This window comes from Myotis daubentonii, chromosome 2, assembly GCF_963259705.1.
Source record: "Myotis daubentonii chromosome 2, mMyoDau2.1, whole genome shotgun sequence".
NCBI lineage: Eukaryota > Metazoa > Chordata > Mammalia > Chiroptera > Vespertilionidae > Myotis > Myotis daubentonii.
In genome coordinates this window covers 199394039-199420041 of record NC_081841.1, presented here as the reverse complement: position 1 = coordinate 199420041, position 26003 = coordinate 199394039, and the positions used below count along the sequence as shown (strand labels likewise).

The following is a 26003-nucleotide window of genomic DNA, read 5'->3' as shown; positions in this document are numbered from 1 at the left end:
AACTATGCAGGCCAGAAGGGAGTGGCAAGAAATATTCAAAGTGATGAATAGCAAGAACCTACAACCAAGATTACTTTACCCAGCAAAGCTATCATTCAGAATTGAAGGTGAGATAAAGAGCTTCACAGATAAGAAAAAGCTAAAGGAGTTCATCACCACCAAACCAGTATTATATGAAATGCTGAAAGGTATTCTTTAAGAAGAGGAAGAAGAAGAAAAAGATAAAGATAAAAATTATGAACAACAAATACATGTCTATCAACAAGTGAATCAAAATCAAGTGAATAAAAAATCTGATCAACAGAATAAACTGGTGAATATAATAGAATCAGGGGCATAGAAAGGGAGTGGACTGACAATTCTCAGGGGGAAAGGGGTGTGGGGGTGCGGGAAGAAACTGGACAAAAATCGTACACCTATGGATGAGGACGGGGGTGGGGGGGCGGTAAGGGCAGAGGGTGGGGTGGGAACCAGGTGGAGGGGAGCTATGGGGGAAAAAAGAGGAACAACTGTAATAATCTGAACAATAAAGATTTTTAAAAAGCTTAAAAAAATATGAGATGGTACATGAAGGTAGACATTTCCTTTTTCTCTGGGCTTTCCCCACCACCACCTCTTTGCTGAGGCCAGACCAATGCTTTATAAGTAGGTAGATAGACAGAGACAGAATACTCAGCAGAGAAATAAATTGTAGCAGTGAATAACCAGCACAGGAATTTTGCAAAGACTCAAGCTTTTATTCTAACTTCGGAGCTATTGACTTGCTGGAGACTTTTTTTTTTCCCCTGAGCCCTTTGTGAAGATGACAGCCTCGTTGATGCTCTGAGTGATGTAATCTATGTTGGAGGCATTGATACAGGTGAAGTTAATCCGACCATTCCTGGGGACGTAGATGTGTTTCTTCTTGACCAAATATTCTACCTGTTGGGCTTGTGATAATAACAGGATCTCAGATCCTGGGGTGACCAACTCTAAGTCCTCTCTAGCCCAGGTGGATTATGGGGGATAGGGTGCATCAACATTTGTGGGAGGCCATAGGGGTCTTCAAAGCAGCTCCACTTTCCTCAAGAAAGATTCAAAATCTGGTGTGAAGCTGGGGACTGGTCACCTAATCAGTGAAGCTGAATATTCAAATACAAGCCCAAGGTCAGAAAGGGGAGAGGTCTCTCCTCCTAGACACTTACAGTTGAGTCCAAGATACCCATGGGTCCCATCCTGATTAGTGATGTGATCCCAGGAGCCAGGGGTTCCCAGAAGCCGGAGCTTCTCTTTAAACTTTTCTTTGATGAGCATAATGTTTTCTGCAACCTCTTTCAGACTCAGCTTCCTGCCAAAGGAAGGACAGCAAGAAATTAGAGTGTGTGGATTCCCTCTGCTCCCAATCTCCTCATTGTCATTCCACTTCTCTTCCCTTCAAAAGCCCCCAACCAGAGTGCCTGAGGGCACACCAGTGGAGTCAGGGATCTCAGATGGTTATGAATTGGAGAAAAGTTTCAGCCTGTATTAATTTAAGCAAGCCAAGCAGACTCCTATGCAGACTTTGGTAGAGTAGCAAGCTCTTGGGGCTTCCTAATCTCCTGCAATCTGGAAGAGTTCAAATAATTCATCAGTCTGTGTCCCATTCTATTACCCACTTCCCCATAGTAGGGAAAGAGTTGGCACAGTCATTGCCATTGGAACACAGTGGGTCCTCAGTAAATGTTTATGAATGAATGGAGTAAAGAGGCAAGAAGCGAAGCACCCAGTTGAATCTTGTGAATCAGGAAGTATGTAGGTATCTAGAGGCTCTGCCCATCCATTCCTGCCCCTACCCTTCACCCTTACCATGCTTCATACAGAGCAGGGTTACAGAGGATGGAGGTGATAATGCGAGCACCCGAGGTCGGAGGGTTTAGCCACAGGGCCAGGGCGAAATTCATCAGCTGGGAGAGGACACACAGCAGGAGCTGGTTGTTGAGTGCCACCACGGCTAGGATCCCCACTCCTTCATCTGCAGCATGGAGACAGGAGCCTCGTTCTCAGTCTCCTCTACCAGGGCCCTCCCCTGTAACTCAGCCTCCAACTTCGCCGAAGAGAGGGGCAACCTGCAGGGCCCTCATCCCAGCCCAGTCAAGCTGGTGTCCAGGCCCTAGGAAGTTGCCAGAGGCTCTTCTTCGAGGAAGAGTAACTGTCAGAGTCTCAAAGGTAGAAGGAACTAGAAAGATAACTAATTCTTAACCCCTCCTCTTAGAGATGATGAAATAAGGTCTAAGGGCAAAACAATGTAACTGGGGCCAGTTTTAATAACTAAGCTGAGATGATGTCACGGAACCAGATGTCTAGCTCCTCTCCTGTGCCCCATGCTGCCCTCTCTGGAGGCCATGGCTTTTTCCACAGGGTAGAGAGAGTGTGGAGTGTGTCATGGGTGTGGCAGCACTTTACTACCAGACCCTCCCTTCTACTTGTGCCCAGACCATACCATAAATGCCAAAACTCTTGGACAGAGACTGGCTGCAGAAGAATTCAAAGCCTTCAGATATGAAGTATTGTAAGAATCTAGTATCTTCTTCCAGGTCACCGGTAGATAAACCTTGATAGGGAATGTCAAAAAATGGGAATATCCGCTTTCTCTAGAGGAGAAAGGAGAAAGAAAAAGGGTGAGACTGATGACAGTGATGGTAGATGGTGAAAGGAAGTCAAGTGAGACACTGGGCTCACCTTCATGGTGGTCATCAACTTTGTCCACTGACATTGTGTCAACTTGCAGTAGTCGATGTTCCCGATCACAAAGATACAGCCATCTGGGGCCCCCTATAGGTAGAGACTGTCTCATCAGGCACTGCCCCTGCCAGGTGGTAGGGGCACCGGGGTGTTGGAGGAGAAGTGATCCTCCAAGTTGGTTCCTACCAAAGCACTAGACAAATCCAAGCCTAGAAAAGGCCTTGGATAATTAGAAGGGTGGGAAGGAAAGGAAAATAACACTGTAGGTCAGATCTGGGAAAAAGTTTTTGAGGGTGGCCTCTCTACCTTCACCAAATTGAAGAGTATATTGGGGTCCATGCACAGCTGCTCAGAGTCCCAGAAGGAGAATTCAAAAACTATAAAGCCCATGTCCTGGAAGATGAGTCCATGTTGTTCTGTGAAAACACAGCCCCCCACCAGCTGTTACATGGGAAATGGAGAGATGGAAGCAGACACACCAGAGAATGGCCCTGAGGGTCAGGGTTGAAAATGGAGCAATGACAAGAAAAGGGCAAGCATACCTTGGCTTGTCCACCATTTGTCATGACAGAGAGTGAGAAGGACAGCAGTGAAGAATGTAAATGGGGTGGGAATCAGGAACGGGAGAGGGATCTTCTGTCACCCTCACCTTGCATAACACTCACCTACTTGAGAAGAAATGACGTAGACTATTTGAGAATCCCCACGCCAAGTTTTGAGGAACTGGGCCCCAAGTTGGAAGGCACCACTGTCACCAACAGTGTGCACACCCCCTGCCTGCCAGCAAATAAATAAACAAACAAACAAACAAACAAACAGAAATAACACTTTAGAAGAGTAATGGTGATACTAGAACCACCTCAGATTCAGAATATTCCTTTCCTTTTTTTAAAAAAATATATTTTATTGATTTTTTACAGAGAGGAAGGGAGAGAGATAGAGAGTCAGAAACATCGATGGGAGAGAAACATCGATCAGCTGCCTCCTGCACATCTCCTACTGGGGATGTGCCCGCAACCCAGGTACATGCCCTTGACCGGAATCGAACCTGGGACCCCTCAGTCCGCAGGCTGACACTCTATCCACTGAGCCAAACTGGTTTCGGCAGAATATTCCTTTCTTGAGAGAGTTTGCACACTAGCAGTGTGGGCTGGTGCCAAGAGCATGGGCTTTGGGTTCTGATGCTGGCCTTGCCCTTCAACGACAAGCTTGGGACTCTATGAGCCTCACAAGTCTTCTTTGTCAATGCCGGGGGGTGGGGGTGGGGGGTGTTCCAAAGTCCCTTTCAGGTTTAAAATTGTGCAAACTCCGATTTCCACACCCTGTGTCTGTGTGAGTGAAGGAGGGGCCCTTCTCACCCTGTTCTCCACGATGGCTTGGCTGTGCTTTCCAAAGAGAAGTCCCAACGAGGCCTGGATGAATGACTTCATGCCCATCACCGGTAGATACTCATAGTTCAGGGAGGGATCCTGTGCAATCTGCCGTCGGATTTTGTGCACCACAAAAGAAACCCAGGGTTGTCCTTCCTGGGTCATGCAGACTGTGAGAAGAACCGCAGAGGGTGAACTGGAGGTCTCTGGGCTCTGCAGACAGCCCACAAACAATTCATCTGTCCTGGCTTTCCTGAAGCTTTGGAAAGCTGCCTAGGAAAAGACAACTTTCCTTCCCATCCCTCCCTTTTATAAAAGCAACTTGCTACTAGTAAATATTTATAATTTTTTAAAATATTTTTTATTTTTAAATGTTTTTATTGATTTTAGAGAGAGAGGAAGGGAGAGAGAAACACTGATCAGAGCTGCCTCCTGCATCAGGGATCAAATTCACAACCTGGGATCATGGTAAACAATGGAGCAATGACAGGAAAAGGACAAGAAAACCTTGGTCCCAGCGACCAAGAACCAGCGACCTTTTGGTGCACAGGATGACACTCAACCAACTGAGCCACACTGGCCAGGACAATTTTTGTGGGTTTTTTTGTTTTGTTAATCTTCACCTGAGGATATTTTCCCATTGATTTTTAGAGAGAGTGAAAAGGAGGGAGAGAGACAGAGAGAAACATCAACGTGAGAGAGATACATCACTGATTGGTTGCCTTCTGCACATGCCCCAACCAGGGCCAGGGATCAAGCCTACAAATGAGGTTCATGCCCTTGACTGGACTCAAACTCAGGACCCTTCAGTCCTCAGGCCTACGCTCTATCCACTGAGCCAATTTTTGCCTTTTTAAAGAAGACAACTGAAACCTATGTGCCATTTTAAAGGGCGAAAATTATATACAGCCTGGGAGTTATAAATACCTGAGATTAAACAAAGGTAACACTGACGTTCACAGTGGCAAGGGCTCTCTGTATATCAGAAGAGTCAATTTAGGGAACCATTCTTAGTTCAGGAACAGAAAGGGGGTGGAGAAAGAGGCAGAAAAATGTGCTGTGCTCATGCAGGCCCCACATACAGCTGGGGAAGAGGATATACCAGAGCTTGTTTCAAACCTCTGAAAGCCCCCAGAGAAAGGCAGAGGGCGCGGAATGACCCAGGATGGTTTCTGCTCTTTTGCCCACTGGGAGAAGCTTGCGCGATGTTCCTGATTCCTCTGTAGCAATGGAATACTGCCCCCTAGAGGCAATTATGATATACTAAGTTTTAGGCGTCTACCTTTATAGGCCAGGAACATCTTCTTAGAGTAAGTGTCTTGTTTGTAGGTCTTTAACAAGCTGCCTTCTAGCTTCTGGGCTGCCGGCACATCCAAGAACACTGAAAGGGTGGACATCACTGAGTTGAAAGTAGAACCAAGACTATGAGTCCACTCCTAAGCTCTCTTCTGCTTTTGCCCCAAGGCTTCCTCTAAGCCTGAGCTTCCCAGGCCTGCCTCTTCCCAGAACCCCGGCAGTTCCAGTACAGAGGCCCCACGCAATTGGTCACCAGAGCAATAGAACCCAACTCCCAGTCTCCATGGTGGCGATCCTCAAGGACTATGGTACTATTCCGTGGCACTTGAGAAGAATCCCCTGAGAGATGGCTAGGGGAGGGAAGACCTGGAATTCTCAGGCACTTCTCCCTAACTCATTGCCTTCTCCTCTCTAACCCTAATTCGCCAAATCCAAAATAGCAAGTCAGCCCTTTAGAAGATAGGGAAATACCTGGAAATAAATAAAAATGAACACACAACAACCCAAAATCTATGGGATACAGTGAAAGCCGTTCTGAGAGAGAAGTTCTTAGCATTACAGACCTGCCTCAAGAAGAAAGAAAAATCTCAAATGAACAATCTAACCCTGCACCTAAAAGAACTAGAAAGAGGGCAACAAGAAAAGCCCAGAGTAAGCAGAAGGAAGGAAATAATAAAGGTTACAGTGGAAATAAATGACATGGAGTCTAAAAGAACAATACAAAAGATCAGTGAAACCAAGAGTTGGTTCTTTGAAAAGATAAACAAAATTGATGAATATTTAGCCAGGCTCACCAGGAAACAAAGAGAGAGGACCCATATAAGCAAAATAAAAAAATGAAAGAGGCAAAGTAACAACTGACATCACAGAAATACAAAGGATTAGCCCTACCCAGTTTGGCTCAGTGGATAGAGCGTCCACCTGTGGACTGAAAGGTCCCAGGTTCGATTCTGATCAAGGGCATGTACCTAGGTTGTGGGCACATCCCCAGTAGGAGTGTGCAGGAGGCAGCTGATTGATGTTTCTCTCTCATCGATGTTTCTATCCCTCTCCCTTCCTCTCTGTAAAAAATCAATAAAATATATTTTTTTTAAAAAAGAAATATAAAGGATTGTAAGAAAATACTATGGCCGAAACCGGTTTGGCTCAGTGGATAGAGCGTCGGCCTGTGGACTGAAAGGTCCCGGGTTCAATTCCGGTCAAGGGCATGTACCTGGGTTGCAGGCACATCCCCAGTAGGAGGTGTGCAGGAGGCGGCTGATCGATGTTTCTCTCTCATCGATGTTGATGTTTCTAACTCTCTATTTCTCTCCCTTCCTCTCTGTAAAAAATCAATAAAATATATTTTAAAAAATAAAATAAAATTTTTAAAAAAAGAAAATACTATGAACAATTATATGCCAACAAATTGGACAACCTGAGCAAAATGGACAAATTCCTAGAAAGGTACAATCTCCCAAAACTCAATCAGGAAGAATCAGAAAAACTGAATAGACCAATAACACCGAATGAAATTAAAGCAGTAATCAACTACCAGCAGCCCGGCCAGTGTTGCTCAGTGGTTGAGTGTTCACCCAAGCACCAAGAGGTCCCAGTCAGGGCACATGCCCAAGTTATGGGCTAGTTCCCCAGTAGGGGGCATACAGGAGGTAGCCAATGGATGTTTCTCTCTCATCAATGTTTCTATCTCTCTCTAAAATCAATAAAAACATATTTTTTTAAAAAACTCCCAGCAAACTGGACTGGATGGCTTCACAGGAGAATTTTATCAAACATTCAAATAAGAACTAACACCTACCCTTCTCAAATTATTCCAAAAAATTCTAACCTCTTTTTATGGGGCCATCATTATCCTATTTCCAAAACCTAAAACCTGATGAAAAACACTACAAAGAAAGAAAATTCTAGGCCAATATCCCTAATGAACATAGATGCTAAAATCCTCAGCAAAATGTTAGCAAACCAACCGGATCCAGTAATACATTAAGAAGATCATTCACCATGACCAAATGGGATTTATTCTGGGGATGCAAGGCTGGTACAATATCTGTAAATCAATAAATATGACAAATTACATAAAATGAAAGATAAAAATCACATGATCATATCGATAGATGCAGAAAAAGCATTTGATAAAATCCAGCACCTATTTATGATAAAAACTCTCAGCAAGGTGGGAATAGAGGTATCATACCTCAACAAAATAAAGACCATGTATGAAAAACTTACAGCCAATATCATACTCAATGGGAAAAAACTAAAAGTATTTCCCTTAAGATCGGGAACAAGACAGGGATGTCAGTCCCAGCCCAATCCAGAGTGTCACCGTGTCATCAGGGTTCCAGTGTCATTCTCTGTGGTTCCCTTGGCTCTGCTCTTCTGGATGCTTCAGCTTTGGTCTCCAGCTGAGTGGGCATGGGAGTAAAAACGAATGTAGTTTATGTGCAAAATGATAGGCATTTGAGGAATTTTTATTGCAACTGTATGTGCTGTTAAAGTAAAAAAAAAAAAACAACCAAAAACCATTCAAACCTATAAAGAATTTTTGTGAGTTTAGTTGAGCCAAACCTTGTTTTTACATTACAATCAAAGAGGGAGACATGAGACATGGGGGGTGGGGAACCTCTGGGGTTGGATAAAAAGTAAAATGATAGACACATACTTCTTTTACTTAGGTTGGTATAGGGTAGTTAACAGTCAACAATTAACATGCCAACAATAACGATGAAGGAATTTGATTTCACCCTGAGGGATATGGAAAAAGGGAAGTTACAAGTTACCCTGACATTTCACAGGTATGGTATCTTAGATGCAAAAAGACAATAGGCTCAGTAAAGATTGAAGTTGATTTTTGTCAAGGAAGATACTGGCCTGGGACTTGACTACCCACTATAAACTGTTTTTTAAATGAAAGGTTTTTAATTTCAGACCATCCTTTGTGGTTACTTTAGGTCTCTTGAATTTGGAAGGCCGCTATGCAGGCCTTCCCTGAGTTAGTCAGGTTAGCATGTGGCCCTTTGTTCATCCACAGTACAAATAACCTAAATGTCAGTCACTGAAGGATGCTTAAATTAATAATGGACCATCCACAAAATGGCATTCTGCGCTACTGTTAAAGGCAGACCTATGTGTGTAGCCATGGAAAATCTCCAAGAAACATCATTAAGTAAATACAACGGAGGTAGAGAGAAAGAGCAAAGAGTGGGCCGTTTGGGGAAGAAATAAGATACACTTACATGTGCATGCTTGCATATGGCAGACTCTCTGGGAGGACACACGGAAGCACGTAACTATGAATTCCTCTGGAAAATGGAATTCGGTGGCAGCTGGACACAGACAGGGGAAAAGGCTGATCTGCTTTTCACTGTATACTACTTTTGTACTGTTAAACCACATGCATAAATTTCCTATTCAAAAACAGTAGTTTTTTTTTAATGGCTGCAGCCTTTCCAGACATTATATCCTTATTATGCAGAAGGCCAATCATTTCTTCTCTTAGCTCCCTGAAAGGAGGAGGAAGTTTCCTTTCCTGGCTTCCCAAGCCTTCTTTCTCCCTTCTTTTGGCTGCAGAGACCCATAGGCCCATCGCTGATCTTATCATGACTGAGTATGGGATCCTCTAGTGACTTTAACCCAATCGCCTAGCACTCAGGGTGGTGTCAAACCCTCCCAAGTTGTGCCGCCAGGAATAGAAAACTTTGGTTCCTGAGTCCTGAGACACAGTGCTTGTTCTGAGAAGGGGAATGTGGCTCAGTCCTGGCCTATTGGAGTCCCCTTGGAGAAGAGCCTTTCATTACTCTCTAGTCATGTGGTTATAAGGAAATGGGGATCCTAAATCTTCCAGGAGCTACTAAGGGTTGGTAAGACTGAGGGTCTGATTATTTCAGCTTCAATTGTGATGAATGGGTTCTGTCTCCCACCAAGACCCACAAAACAGCAAATTCTCCAAACTCTAGAAAGAGGTCCACAGGCTAGGCAGCCAAAAAAGACAAATTTTCACAATTATACTTTTCTCTCTTCTCCCAGTAGACTCATCTACTGCTGGCATTTCTTATTTCACCGAGACAATAAAAGCAATCAAGAGACTTCCACATACTCCCATTGTAACTACCAATCTACTACATAGATGCCCACCTACTCTGTCTTTCCTCTTAGTACAGTGCTTGAGTTCACCTATTCTGTGCCCCCATCTCAATCCAATCTTTTCCTTCGTGCCCTGGGTCCAAGCTACAATACTCTTGCAGTTGTCCTTTCTCTTCTCTCAAGCAAACAAGCAGCAAACTATCATCTTAAAAACAAACAACATTCCCTTGCCCTCACATCACCTCTGCAGCTATTACTCCATGTGTCAAGGAAACAGAGCTGCTGGGAGTGATATGGGTATTACAGGAATTAGACTTCACACTATTGGAAGAGGACCTGAGGAAGTGAAGGCCCAATGAAGGGAGCTAGAGAATCAGAGAAAAATCATTAATCAGGCTGTCCTTGCCGGTGCAAGGATAAATCAGAGCTTGCAGGGAAATTTACAAAGCCAGACACATACAGCTGCAGGAATGGCACCGAGAAGCAGGAATGCATGGAGAGGTCCATAGGGCTTCTCTGAAGCTACCACACCTGTGGGTCTGCAGCCAAGTGCCTGGTGGTGCTCCATTGGACAGTGGGGTCAACAGTCTGGAAGAAGAGCTGGACAGAGAGCTGAGAGATATGCTTCCATATCTCACCTGGGAGTCCTTCAGGTATTAGTAGACTCTGCTTCACTTCTGCCTCTCAAATCTTGAGCAAGATCCTCTTTTGGAGAGGATCTAACCAGGATTCTGAGAAACAGGCTGCCCAGACTGACCAAAATAACAACAGGATCATCAATCACACCACATTTCTCTGGTCCTCTTCTGAGCAATAGTTATTGAGAGAACGTTTGATTCTATCTCCACTTCTTCATCTCCCAAGTTCTGTTGAATCCCTCTGATCAGCATTTCATCCCTTCACACCATCAAGCTGCTCTCATCAAGGTAACAAATGACAGACCTTCGTCCTGTCAAATCCGAAGGTGTGTTCTCAGTTCTCCTCTTATTTGATGTTTCAACAGCATGTGACAAACTGACCACTTCCTCCTTAAAACACTTTCTTCCCATGGCATTCAGGATGCTACTTGCTTTTGCTTCTCCTTTCACCTCATTACTGCTGCTTCTCAGTGGCTTTCTTGGTTCCTTCTATTTTTGACTTTTAAATGTTAGAATGCTCCAGGGCTCAGTCCTCTGAATTCTTTTATTTATGCCTGGAGTAATTTTGTTTTATTTTTCCAAGCTTTTTGAGATATAATTGACAAATAGAATAGTGTAAGTTTAAGGTGTGCAGTGTGTTGACTTGAATTCTCTATCTATGGTCACCATGCAGGTGAGCTCATCCATTTCCATAAGCTTAAATACATTTCTGTCAAATTTATAAATCCATTTCTGACTTCCCTTCTAATCTAGAGATTTGGAAATCCAAATGCCTGCTTGATATTCTAAGACATAATTAATAGGCTTTTCAAATATACTATGTCCAAAAACTAAACCATAGTTTCATATCCTCCTCACTTTCCCCCCATTTTAGTAACAGGCAAGTCCATTCTGCCAAGTGGTCAGGCCAAAAATCCCTTGATCTCATTCCTGTCTTCTCCCTTTTCTCTTATACCCTACATGCAATCATTGGCAAGCTTCATCAGCTCTACCTTGCAGCATATCTGGAGTCTGTTCTCTTCATAAAAACTATCTAGCGGCCGAAACTGGTTTGGCTCAGTGGATAGAGCGTTGGCCTGCGGACTAAGAGGTCCCAGGTTCGATTCCGGTCAAGGGCATGTACCTGGGTTGCGGGCACATTCCCGGTGGAGGATGTGCAGGAGGCAGCTGATCGATGTTTCTCTCTCATCGATGTTTCTAACTCTCTAGCTCTCTCCCTTCCTCTCTGTGAAAAATCAATAAAATATATTTAAAAAAAAAAACTATCTAGCGGATGAGCAGAGTGTACAATCCGTATTTGGATGCATGACAGAGGGTAGTCTGTGTGAAGGTATAGAGATAACAAAAATAAAATGAGTTCTTTAGTGAATTTAAGCCTGGTAGGAATAAATGTGGATGGGGGAGGAGAGTGGTGAGAAATTGGGTTAGGAAGGTAGGCACTGTCCATCTAATGCCAGGCCTTTATGTTAAGGGGTCTGATTTTTACCCCAAATGCTTTAGGAAGCCATTGAATGATTTTAAGAAAGGGAATGACATTGTCAGGTTTATATTGTATAAAAATCCCCCCCTGGGGGCCTTGTGGAGAATGAATTAGAAGGAAGCCAGAGCTAGGCAGGAAGGCCAAGTGGAGACTATTTTAGTTAATTCCGTTAAGAAGTGATGAAGACCTTGGATTATGACAGTGGTTATTGAGTAGTCTTGCCAGTTGTCCATAAAAATACTAGGCACCAAAGCAGGAACATTCTGGTGGGTAAGGATTTTGAAAAATATCTGCTAATTTAAACTGTATTCTATGTATCAAAAGTAATTACTTTTGTACTATTTGTACCTCCTTTTTTTTTTAATATATTTTATTGATCTTTCACAGAGAGGAAGGGAGAGAGACAGAGAGTCAGAAACATCGATGAGAGAGAAACATCGACCAGCCGCCTCCCGCACATCCCCCACCGGGGATGTGCCCGCAACCCAGGCACATGCCCTTGACCGGAATCAAACCTGGGACCCCCCAGTCCGCAGGCCGACGCTCTATCCACTGAGCCAAACCGATCTCAGCCTCCTTTTTGTTTTTTAAAGAAACAGGCATGCCCTGGCTGGTTTGGCTCAGTGGATAGAGGTGAGCCTGGGGACTGAAGGGTCCCTGGTTCGATTCCAGTCAAGGGCACATGCGGAGTTGTGGGCTTGGTTCCCAGTGGGGGGTGTGCGGGAGGCAGCCCATCAATGATTCTCATCGTTGATGTTTCTCTCTCTCCCTCTTCCTTCCTCTCTGAAATCAATAAAAATATATTTAAAAAGGAAGGAAGGAAGGAAGGAAGGAAGGAAGGAAGGAAGGAAGGAAGGAAGGAAGGAAGGAAGGAAGGAAAGGAGGGAGGGAGGAAGGGAGAGAGGGAGGGAGGGAGGGAGGGAGGGAGGGAGGGAGGGAGGAAGGAAGAGGCATTCTTCATTGCAACAAGTTGCAAGAAAAGCAAGGTTGGAAGTCCAATACAGACTAACCAGGTCAATGCCAGTGAGCCAGCAACCCTACCAAGAAGATGGGCATGAGAGTGGGTCAGGGTTAAGAACTAGATTGCCCTTAAGATTAGTTCTTCCTCCAGGAAACTAGTGGAAGCCATCACACAGCTAGCTTCTGAGGCTTGAGGTTGCTGATGTAGTGAAATTCACCATCAGCCCCAAATGTTTCTCCTTCCCCAGAACTGGCAGGAATTTCTTCATTGGAGAAGCAGCTGCCCATTCTCCCCTCCTTCTCCAAGCCCCTCTCCCTGAGTTCTGGGAGAGTGTTCCCACATCAATCAGATTCAGATGTGGGCCCAAGGAGAGGTCTTAGAGCAAGCATGTCAAACTCAAAGGCTAACACAGGCCAAATAAAAAAGGTTTAAGTTTATGGGGGCCGCAAAAGAACAAAAGCTTCAATTTTCATAGAAACATAGGTTTATTTCTATAGAGACATGCTGAATACAAAGGGCTGAAATAAATGAGTAATCGTTAACATAAAATAATAGAGCATTTTAATAAAAATTAATATTTTTTCTTTTTTTAAAAAAATATATTTTATTGATTTTTTTTTTTTTAACAGAGAGGAAGGGAGAGGGATAGAGAGTCAGAAACATCGATGAGAGAGAAACATCGACCAGCTGCCTCCTGCACACCTCCCACCGGGGATGTGCCCGCAACCAAAGCACACGCCCCTAACCGGAATCGAACCTGGGACCTCCCAGTCCGCAGGCCAACACTCTATCCACCAAGCCAAACTGGCTTTGACTAACATTTTTTCTTGAACATTAACTTACCAGACACTGAATAACTGCACAAATTAATAAGCACAACACAAATAAACTTATTTTTCTTGTTCTCCGAAAGCGAAATATTTCCTGTTGCACACACCAATCAAGCCAGTCCAAGACTAATGACGTGGCAATTGGCTGCTAAAATATTCGCTGCTAGTATCAGTGGAGAGAAATGGTGTGCCTGCACGTAAGGCACGTAAGGGAAATGAATGCAACATGATTGTAGTAATCAGTCATTAGTGAACATTGTAGTTCGTTATTAATAACTAGAGGCCCAGAGCATGAAATTTTTTTAATATATATTTTGTTGATTTTTTACAGAGAGGAAGGGAGAGGGATAGAGAGCTAGAAACATCGATGAGAGAGAAACATTGATCAGCCGCCTCCTGCACACCCCCTACTGGGGATGTGCCCGCAACCAAGGTACGTGCCCTTGACCAGAATCGAACCTGGGACCCTTCAGTCCACAGACCAACGCTCTATCCACTGAGCCAAACTGGTTAGGGCCCAGTGCATGAAATTTGTGCATGGGTAGGGTCCCTAGCGGTTGCTGGTTGCTGGCCAGGGCCTCCCTTCCCCTGGCTGCCTGTGGCTGCAGCTGGCCAGAGTAGTGCTGGCTGGGGGGAGGGCCCGAGGGCTGTTGGCCAGCCAACCCCGCCCCCTGGTCGAACTCCCGGTTGAACTCCCTGTCTGGGGACAATTTGCATATATTTTTTTTAATATATTTTATTGATTTTTTACAGAGAGGAAAGGAGAGAGATAGAGAGTCAGAAACATCGATGAGAGAGAAACATCGATCAGCTGCCTCCTGCACATCTCCTACTAGGGATGTGCCCGCAACCCAGGAACATGCCCTTGACCGGAATCGAACCTGGGACCCTTCAGTCTGCAGGCCGACGCTCTATCCACTGAGCCAAACCGGTTTTGGCACAATTTGCATATTAAGTTCTTATTATATAGGGCTATGTATAATAGGATATTGTAAAAATTAAGTTATGATTTTTTTAAAAAAACATTTCTTACATACCGTTACATTGGCTGGCCCACAAAAATATTCGTTGTGGGTTGCTTTCAGCCCAAGGGCCGCAAGTTTGACATGCTTGTCTTAGAGGAAGGACTCCCTCACTCAATCTAGTGACTGGAAGGAAAACCAGAGACACTGTGGGCGGTGCTGAGCTGAGGTAAAGCTCTCCGTTCTCACTCTCTCCTCTGGGAAGAAGTGATCTATCCCTTTCCCCTCTTGAAATACCAACAGTGGAAGCAATAATATTTCATCTTGCTTTTTGCTAAATAGATTTTGAGAACTATGTTTGTGTGCCATTATGTTATAAAGTGTGGCACCTCACCTGCAATTTAGAAATGAAAACTGTGGTAAATGGGTTCTGAACCTTTAGCTCCTAATTTTCTTAAAAGGTGTGTGGGGGTCAGGGGGTCATAGAAACTGGTCATTCCCTCAGAAGTGGAGAATGAAGCCTGAGAGACCTGTTCCTGGGACACCCAATCAAAAGTCCCCAAGGGGCCTTTCGGGAGAATAGCAGGCCATGACCGATCATGGGATCTTCCTGAGCTCGTGGTCCCATTGTACTTTCAATTCTGATGAAACACCTTTAAAAACACCAGAGAAGGGCTGTTATAAAGAATAACCTTAGGCAGAATTGTGCAGTGAGTCTATATTCATTTTCTACTGCCGTGTAACAAATTACCACAAATTTAGCAGCTTAGAACAATACATATTTATTATCTCACAACGTTCATGTGTTAGGGATCTGGGTGTGGGTTAGCTGGGTCTTCTGTTCAGGCTCTCACCAGGATGAAATGGAGATATCAGCCAGGGCCACAGTCCCATTTGAGGTTGAGTCCTCTTTCCACTCACACGGTTGTTGGCAGAGTCCACTCCTTGCAGTTGTAGAACTCATGGTGGCTAGCTTCCTGAAGTGCAGCAGGATTGTCCCTGTGACTTCTTCTGTCTCAGACCTCTGACCTTCTTTTAAAGGGCGCACCTCATTAGGTCTGGTTCCCCCCAGAATTATATCCCTTTTTATTAATTTAAGTCAACTGATAGGGACCTTAATTACATCTTAGAAATTCCTTTGCCTCTGGCATATAACATAATCACAGAAGTAACATCCCATCACCTTTGCTATATCGTGTGTGTTGGAATCAAATTACAGGTTCCACCCACACTCAAGGGTAGGGGATTATCTAAGGACATGGTTTACTGGGGGTCTTCTCAGAATTCTGCCTACTACACAATCCAAGAGAATAGTCCTTCCATGAGGGGTGACTGGTGTGGATGATAATCTAATGAGATAAGAACTCTTAAGTAAGGAATTCGTAAGTGTCTCTCACTGAAGTGGGTTGACTAATGTCCTCCCCAAAATGTGTCCACCTGGACCTTGTTTGGAATAAGGGTCTTTGAAGATATAATCTAAGATAAGGATCTTGAGATGAGATCGTCTGGATTAGGATAGGCCCCAAAGTCAAAGATGCATGTCCTGTAAGAGACAGAAAAGGAAAAGACACAGAGGAGCACAGGGGGGAAGTGAAGACAGAGGTACGTGATGTATATAAGTCAAGGAATGCCAAGAATTGCCAGTGCCACCCGAAGCTAGGAAAGAGGCAGGCAAAGGTGCTCCTTCAGAGCCGCCAGAAGGATCCAGCCTTGTTGATACCTTGATTTCAGACTCCGGCTTCCGAAACTAGGCGAGAATAAATTTCTGTTGTTTGAAGCTACTAAAGTTGTGGTCATTTTTACGGCAGTCTTGGGAAACTAACACACTTACTGATCATTGCCTCCTTACAAATCAATGTCCAAGAGATGGACTTGGTGGTCACAGGTGTAGCACAAACTCAGATGCTACAGAGATGCCACTCCCACAGATCAGAGGTACCTAAGAGCAGGGGTCCTCAAACTACGGCCCGCGGGCCACATGCAAATACAAATATTGTATTTGTTCCCGTTTTGGTTTTTTACTTCAAAATAAGATATGTGCAGTGTGCATAGGAATTTGTTCATAGTTTTTTTTAAACTATAATCTGGCCCTCCAACGGTCTGAGGGACAGTGAACTGGCCCCCTGTTTAAAAAGTTTGAGGACCCCTGCCTAAGAGGAACCACAGCAAGGCAGCTTTGTAACCCCACCTAATTCATCACAGAATGTAAACAGATGCCCATTTATTCATAACCTCTTTTATTATGTCCTCACTGATGTATTTGTTTAATGCAGCTGTTGTGTTGTTATTTTTTTTTTTTAAGGCTAAAATAACTGTGGCTTAAACAAGGTAAAAGTTTATTTTTCTTTCATTTAAGAATCTTAAAAATAGCAGTCCAGGGTTATAATGCTACACCGTTGGACACCCAGGCTCTCTGGTTTTTCTGCCATTTGATGGCAGATGGTTGCCATCTTATGACCCAAAGTGACTACTTCCATTCTTACCATCACACCTGCATTCCAGTCATCAGGAAGGGACGTGAGGAACCGTACACTTCAACTGGCTAGAACTTAGCCACATAGTCACATCCAGCTGCAAGCAAGGCTGCAGTGTATCTATGGTGAGGCCATGTGCCTAACTAAAACTTAGGTGACCTATTACTAAAGAATGAAGGGAAGAATGGAGAACGGGTTGCAACTTCTGCCCACAGGAGACAACAAACACCGGTCTGATATATCAGTGGTCTTTCCAATCTGGGGCCCAGGGATATGGGAGAAAAAGCCTAAAAATGGAAATTCAGGAATGGGAGCACTCCCACCACCCTTCTAACTGAGTATAGCATGAAACAGAGCTTTGGAAATGTGGAAAACATCAGGCATAAGATGAGCATGAAAAGGCTACGTATTACAGTGTTCCTCCTTCCTCCCATCCCCTGTTGTGGGTTGAATTGTGTCCCCATAAGATATGTTGAAGTCCTAACCCCCAGAACTGGTTAATGTGACCTTATTTGGAAACTAGAGGCCCAGTGCACAATATTTGTGCATGGTGGGGCGGGGGGGGGGGGGGGGGGAGGTTCCTCACCCCGGGCTGCACCCTCTCACAATCCGGGACTCCTCAGGAGATGTCTGACTGCTGGTTTAGGCCCAATCCTTGCAGGCAGTCGGACATCCCTCTCACAATCCGGGACTGCTGGCTCCTAACCACTTGCCTGTCTGCCTGCCTCATCACCCCTAACCACTCACCTGCCTGCCTGATTGCCCCTAACCCCTCTGCTGCCTGCCTGCCTGATTGCCCCTAACCACTAGCCTACCTGCCTGATCACCCCTAACTGCTCTCCTGCCTGCCTGATCACGTCTAACTACCTCTGCCTCTGCCTCAGCCTCCGCCACTGCAGCTTCATCCGGAAGGACATCCGGAATGACATCCAGAAGGTTGTTCGGCTATCTGGTCTAATTAGCATATTAGCCTTTTGTTATTATAGATCCGGTTTTTATAGATGTAATCATGTTAAAATTAAGTCTTACTGAGTTAAGTTGGGCCCTGATCTAATATCTGGTGTTCTTAGAAGAAGAGGTAAATTTGGACACAGACACACAGGGGAAGAAGGCCATGTGAAGATGGGGGCAGAAGTTGGAATGATGCAGCTACAAGTCAAGCAACCAAGGATGGCCACAAGGGGCAAAGAGAGATTCCTCCCCTAGAGCCTTCAGAAAGCATGACCCAACCAACACTTTGATTTTGGACTTCTAGCTTCTAGAATGTGAGAGAATACATTTCTGTTTGTGGTAATTGTTTATGGCAGTCCTAGCAAACGAATACACTATCTTCCTTTTTCTGGTTCCTTAGGGCCCCCTTCTCATGAACCCTGACTCTGTCCCATAAAGCACTGACATCTGGAAGTGCCCTCTGTCTCAAAACCTTCTGTCCATCCTTTAAAATTTAGCTCACTGTAAGTGCTGCAAGGGCAATGATAGGGTGAGCCAAACCAGGACCAAAATGTCAGGCACAAGCCAGACCAGGGTCTGAACGTGAGAAGAGGGCCCGAGGGGGGTATGTTCAGTGACATGGATATGGAGCCAGTAGAATTGGTCTGTGGTGGGGAGAAACCTGCAGAAGAAAGATAAAGTAGGGTGTGCCCACAGTGACCAAGGACAAGTGGGTCCAAGATCCAGGCTGTCGCTAGAAGCAGGACCATACAAGGATCAAAACCAGGACACCTGGAACTAGTCCCAGCTTCATACTCTAATGACACCACTTACACTGGAGAAGCCCTTTCGGTTTCCAAACCATTTTTGCATACAGTCATTTGTTCTTCAAAACCAGTCTGCATGAGCTGAGTAGAGCACTAATAAAATCTCCACTTGATTCACTGGCAAACAACATGTCAGATGCTAAGTAAATTGCTCAGCATCGCATAACTGATTACAGCAGTGTGTGTAGAGAGAAGAAAATAAACTTTGGAGTCTGGTAGACTGCATTAGAATCAATACACCCAAGCTATTTGATTTCTATGAAACTCGGTGGTTTTTTTGAGACTATTTTTTATTTGAGTCACTAACATAACATTTGTAGTGACACCAAATAAAACAGTTATATTTATTTGTGCTCAATAAATTATCATCTCTTTCCTCCTCCCTTTTTCCCCCCAGGTTTTTTTTAAAATAATTCTTTATTGCTTCCTCCTCCCTTTCTTACTTGTTTTCCAGCTCTGAATTCTGTGCTCTTTATACTACCAACCACAGTGTTGCATTTAAATCTTGGTTTCTCACAAGTCACCTCTCTAGAAGTCAGTCTCTTCATCCATTTTATCAAAAGATTGGTCTAAATCATTTATTGGTCTCTTCCCGTTGGGATAGGCAGGGGCCTTATGTTTTCAACAGACCAGTATTTCAAAGTCCACACCTGTTGTCCCTCACATCGCCATCAGGGGGCACCTAGCACTGCTTATGTCTTGGGTGGAGCAGATACTGAAGGTGCTAAGTAAGCTCTGCCTAGGACTTCACAGAACTTGAGGAGAGCCAACCATCCCAGAAACGTTCATTCTCCTTCTGAAGACAAGACAGGAGAGAAAGGGTTATTCTCCATTTATTTTATAGATGAGGGAAGCATTTTGATTTTCCTTAATCGCCTAACAGGATGAGCTAATGAAAGGTCAGATGGCCTTATGGAGTTTCTGCTAATCAAACTGAGTTGTGCATTATGCTTCAACCACTCACTAATTAGCCTAAAGCTGACTACATCCAGGGCTTTATGCCTGGAGTGGGGGGAGCATTAGCAATACTCTCCATGGGAGGCACCCACTTCCCCTCTGGACACAAGCACAGACATAACCCACCAGAGGCCTGAGAGGAAGCCTGGATCTTTGGTTTTCAGGAAGGAAACATAAAGAAGCACTATTTCCATGGCCTTGGCCTGTGCCCCCAGGACAAGAGGAAGAAGCTGCTCCTACTCTATGAAGGGTTGAGGAATGACGTTGGTGTGGAATTGTAGCCTGCTGACTGCTCATGGGGACCACAGTCTGAACTTACCTTCGTTCCCCAGAAGAATTTACCATGGGGGGAGCCTGAGAAAAGTCTCTCGGCTTCCCCCATGCCCTAATTCTGCCTGCTCCTTAGCAGTTCCTCTGGAAAATCCAGTCACTCCTCACTCCCTCTCTTCCAACTCAGCCCCCTCTCCCTGTCATTTCTGCCCCATGCCCAGCTCCTGCTAACAGCCTCTGGCAAGACCAGCGATTCCACGGGCTCTTTCATTCTCAACGGTCTGTAAGTCTTCACAGCTGTAGGTTCAGAGGAGGGTTGTTTGTCTTCCACAGTTCAAGTGCTCAGGCCTCATGCTAACAAACGCAGCCTGCTCCCCATCCAAGGATGTAAATCTCTCTCAGCCTGACACCTGGTCACAAGTTGCTGGAGAAACAGCCAGAGAGGTTGCCTCTCCACCTGTCAGATACACTGGTGACAATTCGCAGATGGAGTCCACAGCTCCAGTGCAAGTCTAAACACTCCAAAGGAGTCTGACAGCTGGCACACGGGTATCTGTCAAGCAAGACTCAAGCAGTATGAGTCCCTGGATAATGTTCAAGAACAGTTCTACAAACCAGAATCCTTCTCCATTCCCTCCCTCTTCCCCCTGACAAATCACCCTTCTCCCCTGCCTAGGACTGACTGGGCAACTTTCTTCAGTGATGCTGAGAAAATATTCAGAGATAGAAGAGGCGGCCCTCTTATCCCCAGGCTAAAGCTAGACTTCCTTCTCCACTAAGGGTTCAAAAGTTGAGTCCTTGCCCAGAAACCTTCCACACCTCAGACAGCAGAGATCTCACACTGGCCTGGGTTGAAAAGGAGAAAGCCATCTTTGGTATGCAAACATCCTAAGAAATAAAACCTGGGCTCCTGGAGAAAAGAGAACAGCCGAGGCCAGGTCCAATTCACAGGGAACACCCATATGTGGACATCCACCGAGCTTATCCTCAGGGCAGATCGAAGTTTTATAACTCTGGAGCTCCTGAACCTAGCCAATGCATTGTACGCTGCTGTCATTCAGCACATTAAACTTGTTTATGATTTACAGGTTATCCTGTATATCAGTCCAGACAATGGCCTCTGTTCAATGGGGTTTAAATAAGAACTCACAGAAAGATCCAGTGATTTCCATAAAAATGTGCTTTCCATGGAAAACTGCCTGATAAGATTCATAAAAATTGGAATAAGGAAAACAATGATCAACTGGCTCAAACTTGTAACTCCAGTTTTACTTCCAGAGGATACTATAGATTTCTGCAGCCCAGGAAAGGGAGTGGGGAGGTAGAGGTTAGGAAAAGAATGGGAAATGTCAGAATATATTTATAGCCCAAGACATATGCCCAACACAAACAGTGCTCCGTGCCTCCAGAAATGAACACGTACAGTGCAGAATAAAACTGGTTCCTGCTGGCACCGGGATCGTAGGAAGCCGCCACCGGCTTATAGCATGGGAGCTGACATATGCTCCATGTGCCCTGATCCTGAGCCCAGCAAACGCAATTCCTTGGACACTCTGCTCAAGTCCTGTGGGTAACATGGCTTTGCTACTCACTTGAACTGGATTCCAGGAGTTTTGGAAAGGATGGGGAGGCAGGAGTATCAGCGGCTCAAGCTCGCTCCCCTTTATCCAAGCAGATGTTTCATTTTCATTTCACGAGGGTTAGGAAGAAAGGAACAAGGATTAGTCCTAATTTATTGCCGCTGTCGAAAGCCAGCGCTCAGAAGTAAGTGGATTATGGAAAGAAAACAAATGGAGAGAAGAGAAGGCAATGGATGAACTGCATTCAATAATATTTATTAAGTCGATTTAAAAATGTAAAGAAGGGATCCATTCTAATGGTTCACCTTCTATGAACCCTGGAGTCCCCCCAAACCCTGAAGAAGTCCTTCTGACACTGTTGTGAGGTAGATCGGAGCTATTCTGTGTCTAAAGTGAGGGAGGCTGGTGCTTAGAGAGCCCTGGTGAGGAAGCCAGGGACAAAAATCCCAAACCTTGACCTTTTTTAGCTTCCTGCTCTCAGCCTGGGCTGCCAAGCCTAGAGGACACTGAGTGGTTCATCAGGTGGGGGCTGGGGGGGGGCGTAGAATGAGGGGTACTCTCTCTGCCCTAAGCACATGCACACAAGTGAGCAAGGTGCCCGGCCAAAGCCAGCCCTACCGCTCCAAGGGCAGCTGGGCACAGGCAGCCCGACCCTCTAGCTGCTGAGGTATTGGTGAAGTTCAGGAATGGGATTTAAAAATCTTCTCTCAGAAAGAAAGAGAGGGGATGGCAAAATGCCCGCTTGGTAAGGCTTCTCCTCCCAGTCGGTCCCCACCTCCTCATCCGTGGCCCAGTCATCAGGTTCTGGAGGGCAGAGTTTTCCAGCTGGGAAACTCCACGGGGGCTCGTTCTAAACAGAGGCCAGAGCTTTCCAAAGATTCTGGATCAATGATCAACGGAGCTCTTGTTTCTTGTCCTTCAAGGCCTAAGAAATTCCCCAGGAAGCCCTGGAAAAAATGAAGAGAGCAAATCTTGGGGTGGGTGGGGCACAGGGTGGGGACAGGGGACCCAGGCGGTCAGGGATCCTGAAAACCCCTAATTATACAAAAGCCTCGGCCCCACGCAGCCACAACCCTACGGGACTCCAGCCCAGCCCTGTCTCTACCAGCTGGAAGAACTCGCGCTGTGGCTTCCTCACTCCCTCAGACCCTTCAGACCTTCAGTGCATTCTCACCTTCGTGGCTATCAACCCTTCAAAGAAACCAGAACTGGGGCAAAAGACTTGGGGGGAGGGCCTCCAATGGTCTCTGAAAGCCAAAGCCAGCCCGAGTGGTGACAAGAAATCCGGGCGGCCGTGGAACGGGCTAGAAACCCAAAACTTGAGCTGACCTTGCGGGCAGGAGGCCTGGGGGACAGCAGCACTTCCCTGGCGCACACTTGGAACAACCCCGCGGCCCCCCTTCGTTTCAATCCTACGCTCGAGTGGATCGGATGCGGGAAAAGAATGGACTTCGGTTTTCATTTTGGTTCCCTAATCTATGTCTTCCCTTCTTTCCATGCAGAGTCCCTCCACAGCCCCACTTCTCCTCTCGAACCCCAGACTCAAAACATGGACCAGAGGAGACACCGAGTGTTTCCCGACCCCGAGCTGTCAGCCCCTTGGCCGCGTTACCTACTCGTTGAGCGGTGGGCACGGCCGGGACTCGGAAGGGCGGGCCGGGGCCGCAGGGGTCCAGGAAGGGGCGCCGGCAGCGGGGCGCTCCTCCCGCCGGCCGCGGCGCAGCAAGCGGCGGAAGACGCAGCGAAAGTCGGGGCTGCGGCAGTAGATGAGCGGGTTGAAGGCAGAGTTGGCGTAGCCCAGCCAGTTAAGGGCCAGGAAAGCCTGGTCGGGAACCAGGGAGGGGCCCCCAAGGGCGCGCACCACGTTGGCCACAAAGAAGGGCAACCAGCAGAGAGTGAAGGTACCCATGATGAGGCCCAAGGTGCGCAGGGCCCGGTGTTCCGGGAGAGGCAGGAGGCGCGCCGGCCGCCGGCTGCCGGAGGGCCCCGCTGCGGGCGGAGCGCACGGCCCCTCCTGGGCTGGGGCCCGACAGCGCCGTGCAGCCGACGGGGACTCCTCTGGCGGGAAGCGTCCCAGCTCCCGACGCAGCAAGTGCAGCTGGCGCGTCGCCACGACGAAAACTCGCGCGTAGACGAAGAGCATCACCAGCAACGGAAGGTAGAAGGAGACGGAGGAGGAGAGCAGCGTGTAGGTCATGTTGGCGGCGAAGGCGCAGCAGCGCGGGTTGGAGTGGCAACGCTGCGCCTCGGCGTCGGCCCCCACGCGCCACCATTTGCTCATGATGGGCGCAAAGGACACCGCCGCGGACACGACCCACACCAACACCACGGCGGCGCGGGCGCGGCGTTTGGTGACCAGCGCGCTGTAGCGCAGCGGGTTGGTCACGGCCAGGTATCTGTCCACCGCCAGGGCGCACAGGGTTTCGATGCTGGCGGTCACGCACAGCACGTCCACCGAGGTCCACAGCTCGCAACCGGTGGCGCCCAGGGGCCAGTGGCCGGTCAGCGCCAAGGTGGCCCCCGGCGGTACTACCAGGAGTCCCACGACCAGGTCGGCTGCGGCCAGAGAAGTCACGAACACGTTGGTCATGGTCTGGAGCCTCGGCGTCCGGGCGATGGCCACGATGACCAACAGGTTGCCTCCCACGGTGGCCAGCACCGCCAGCGCCAACAGCGCCCCCGCCAACGCCGCTGCCCACGGCACCCCTGACAGCCCACTCGTGTTGGCAGAATTGGGCGCCAGGGTGGGGGCATCTGGCCACGAGGCCAGAGAGCTGTTCGCGTCAGGCCGCGGAGCCATTCCCACGTCGCGCGTGGGGCGGGAGGGAAAGAGGTAAGGGGCCTCCCAGCTCACGCGACTCAGGGGAGGGGGCAGTGGGGCGTGGGAGAGATCTCCTTGGCCTGGGCCATCTTCCCTGGTTGACGGAGAGGAAGCTCAGCCCCCCCACACACCCCCACACTGGGTGCCACCGCTGGGGGGTGGGGGGAGTGGCGGCTCTTAAAGGGGCAGCAGCCAACAGTCTCAACACTCGGCGTCGGGAGGGGACTTGGAGGGTAGGGAGGGAAACGAGGTGGAAGCCCGACTTTTCCTTTAGCCAAATCCGGAGCGCGGAGGCCCTGACTTCTCTGCCACGATGTGCCCACTCCTGCCACGACCAGTTCCATACTCAGCACAGCACCGGTCAGCACTGGTTTCCTGGCCTCCCCGCTTACCGTGGCAGAGGAAAGGTAATCCTTTCCGCCCACAGTAGCCCCTCGGCTACTCGGGAGCCCTCCTCTAAGATATTGTAAGTTAAGTAATAGAGGGCAGCCAGTATCCTCGCTTCTCCCAGGAGGCCATTTCAGTGAGATTTGCCCCCTTTCCCTTCTATTTCCCTTACCCTCCCTGTCTCTCCCGTTTTCTGCTCTGGCTCCCTCACCCCCCACCCCCTCAGCTGCTGGGACGTTTGCCATTTTTCAGGGGTCTTTATCATTGCTCACTCATTTGAATTTCAATTTGGCCTCCATAGCCTGGGATGCTGAGAGTTTCGATTTCTCCAACTTCCCCATTACACATTGCCCTTTCCACACACCTTTCCACCTTGAAATTTTCTAGATGGGCCCTTTTTTCTTAAAATTCTGTTGAAAAGACATGTTAAAAGCGAATGAATGGGTTTGAGGTTGAGGCTGATCCACATCACCCCCAACTATCCACAAATCTTCCATCACCACCCTCCTGATGGAAAAGTGTTCACGCCACTTCCTTGAAGATTTATTCATGAACTTTTTTTATTTATTGATTTCAGAGAGGAAGAGAGAGGGAGAGACAGATAGAAATATCAATGATGACAGAGAATCATTGACCGGCTGCCTCCTGCACGACCCCTATTGGGGATCGAGCCTACATCCTGGGCATGTGCCCTTGGCATGAATCGAACCTGAGACCCTCTAGTTCGCAGGCCGACGCTCTATCCACTGAGCTAACTGGCTAGGGCTATTCATGAACTTTTAATTAAAAACTAGAAGAGGTTGAATTGAGGAATTCACGTGTTGCATCTCCAAGTGTGTGGAACCAGAGGCCTGGTATTGTAATGCAGCTCCAAGTCTCTTCATACCTCTTATCAGAGGTTCCCTTCACCTAAGGAAGCCCAAAGCCTACTTCCCTTCCCCTACCCTCACCCAGACTTAGAGCTGGTTCTGCCAGCCAAGCTATTCCAATCTCCAAGCCAGTTCCTCTGAAATTGGGTGTGGGGAGATGAGACTGGAAAATAAGCTCCTGGATTCAAGTTCAAGGGCAGGAAGATATGACACCTTAATGAAGTCCTATCAGAACCTGATCCTTGAGCTGTCTTGCTTCCTCCCCTGAAACAATGAGACAAAAAGGGGAAAAATATCATGGAAAATGCCTCCAGGGCCATGCCCTAGCATGTCTCTTTTGAACCGCTCTATATTTCAAAAGAACACTGTATAGTCACTGGTTTAAGCAATCCCTCTGGGAGGCTGAGCCAGGGGTTGGGAGGTTGAAAGACTGGAGGGGAAGTGAGGACCTAAAATTATCCTTGAGGAAAAAGAACCAGTTTCATCTCCCAGGGACCCAGCAGCTCACCCATGAGCAGGGTTTGTCAGTGGCTCCCAAGCAAATGCTTTCCATGCCCATGCAGTACTC

The 26003-nt window shown here is 46.9% G+C and overlaps 2 protein-coding genes across 2 annotated transcripts; both read right to left on the bottom strand.

The window, feature by feature from the left end:
* Nucleotides 1–714: 714 nt before the first annotated feature.
* Nucleotides 715–6424, bottom strand: GOT1L1 (glutamic-oxaloacetic transaminase 1 like 1). The gene is made up of 9 exons (XM_059681100.1): nucleotides 5353–6424; nucleotides 4059–4240; nucleotides 3366–3477; nucleotides 3007–3116; nucleotides 2698–2790; nucleotides 2459–2609; nucleotides 1825–1990; nucleotides 1185–1327; nucleotides 715–929 (listed from the first exon to the last, which is right to left on the bottom strand). Exons 1-9 carry the CDS (start codon nucleotides 5465–5467, stop codon nucleotides 754–756), a joined length of 1248 nt encoding a protein of 415 aa, XP_059537083.1. The 5' UTR covers nucleotides 5468–6424; the 3' UTR covers nucleotides 715–753.
* Nucleotides 6425–17381: 10957 nt separating this feature from the next.
* Nucleotides 17382–24590, bottom strand: ADRB3 (adrenoceptor beta 3). Its single transcript, XM_059685388.1, has 2 exons — nucleotides 22975–24590; nucleotides 17382–22305 (listed from the first exon to the last, which is right to left on the bottom strand). Exons 1-2 carry the CDS (start codon nucleotides 24156–24158, stop codon nucleotides 22284–22286), a joined length of 1206 nt encoding a protein of 401 aa, XP_059541371.1. The 5' UTR covers nucleotides 24159–24590; the 3' UTR covers nucleotides 17382–22283.
* Between the last annotated feature and the right edge of the window lie 1413 nt (nucleotides 24591–26003).

Bases quoted from the DNA above. Each gene is read 5' to 3' on its own strand.
- GOT1L1 (XM_059681100.1), bottom strand. From the start codon at position 5,467: ATGTCCACCCTTTCAGTGTTCTTGGATGTGCCGGCAGCCCAGAAGCTA. The intron at 4,241-5,352 runs GTAGACGCCTAA...TTCTTCTCACAG, and splicing joins GATGTTCCTGGCCTATAAAG to TCTGCATGACCCAGGAAGGA. The intron at 930-1,184 runs GTAAGTGTCTAG...TATTATCACAAG, and splicing joins TGGGTATCTTGGACTCAACT to CCCAACAGGTAGAATATTTG.
- ADRB3 (XM_059685388.1), bottom strand. From the start codon at position 24,158: ATGGCTCCGCGGCCTGACGCGAACAGCTCTCTGGCCTCGTGGCCAGAT. The intron at 22,306-22,974 runs GTAGGTAACGCG...CATTTTTTCCAG, and splicing joins CCGTGCCCACCGCTCAACGA to GGCTTCCTGGGGAATTTCTT.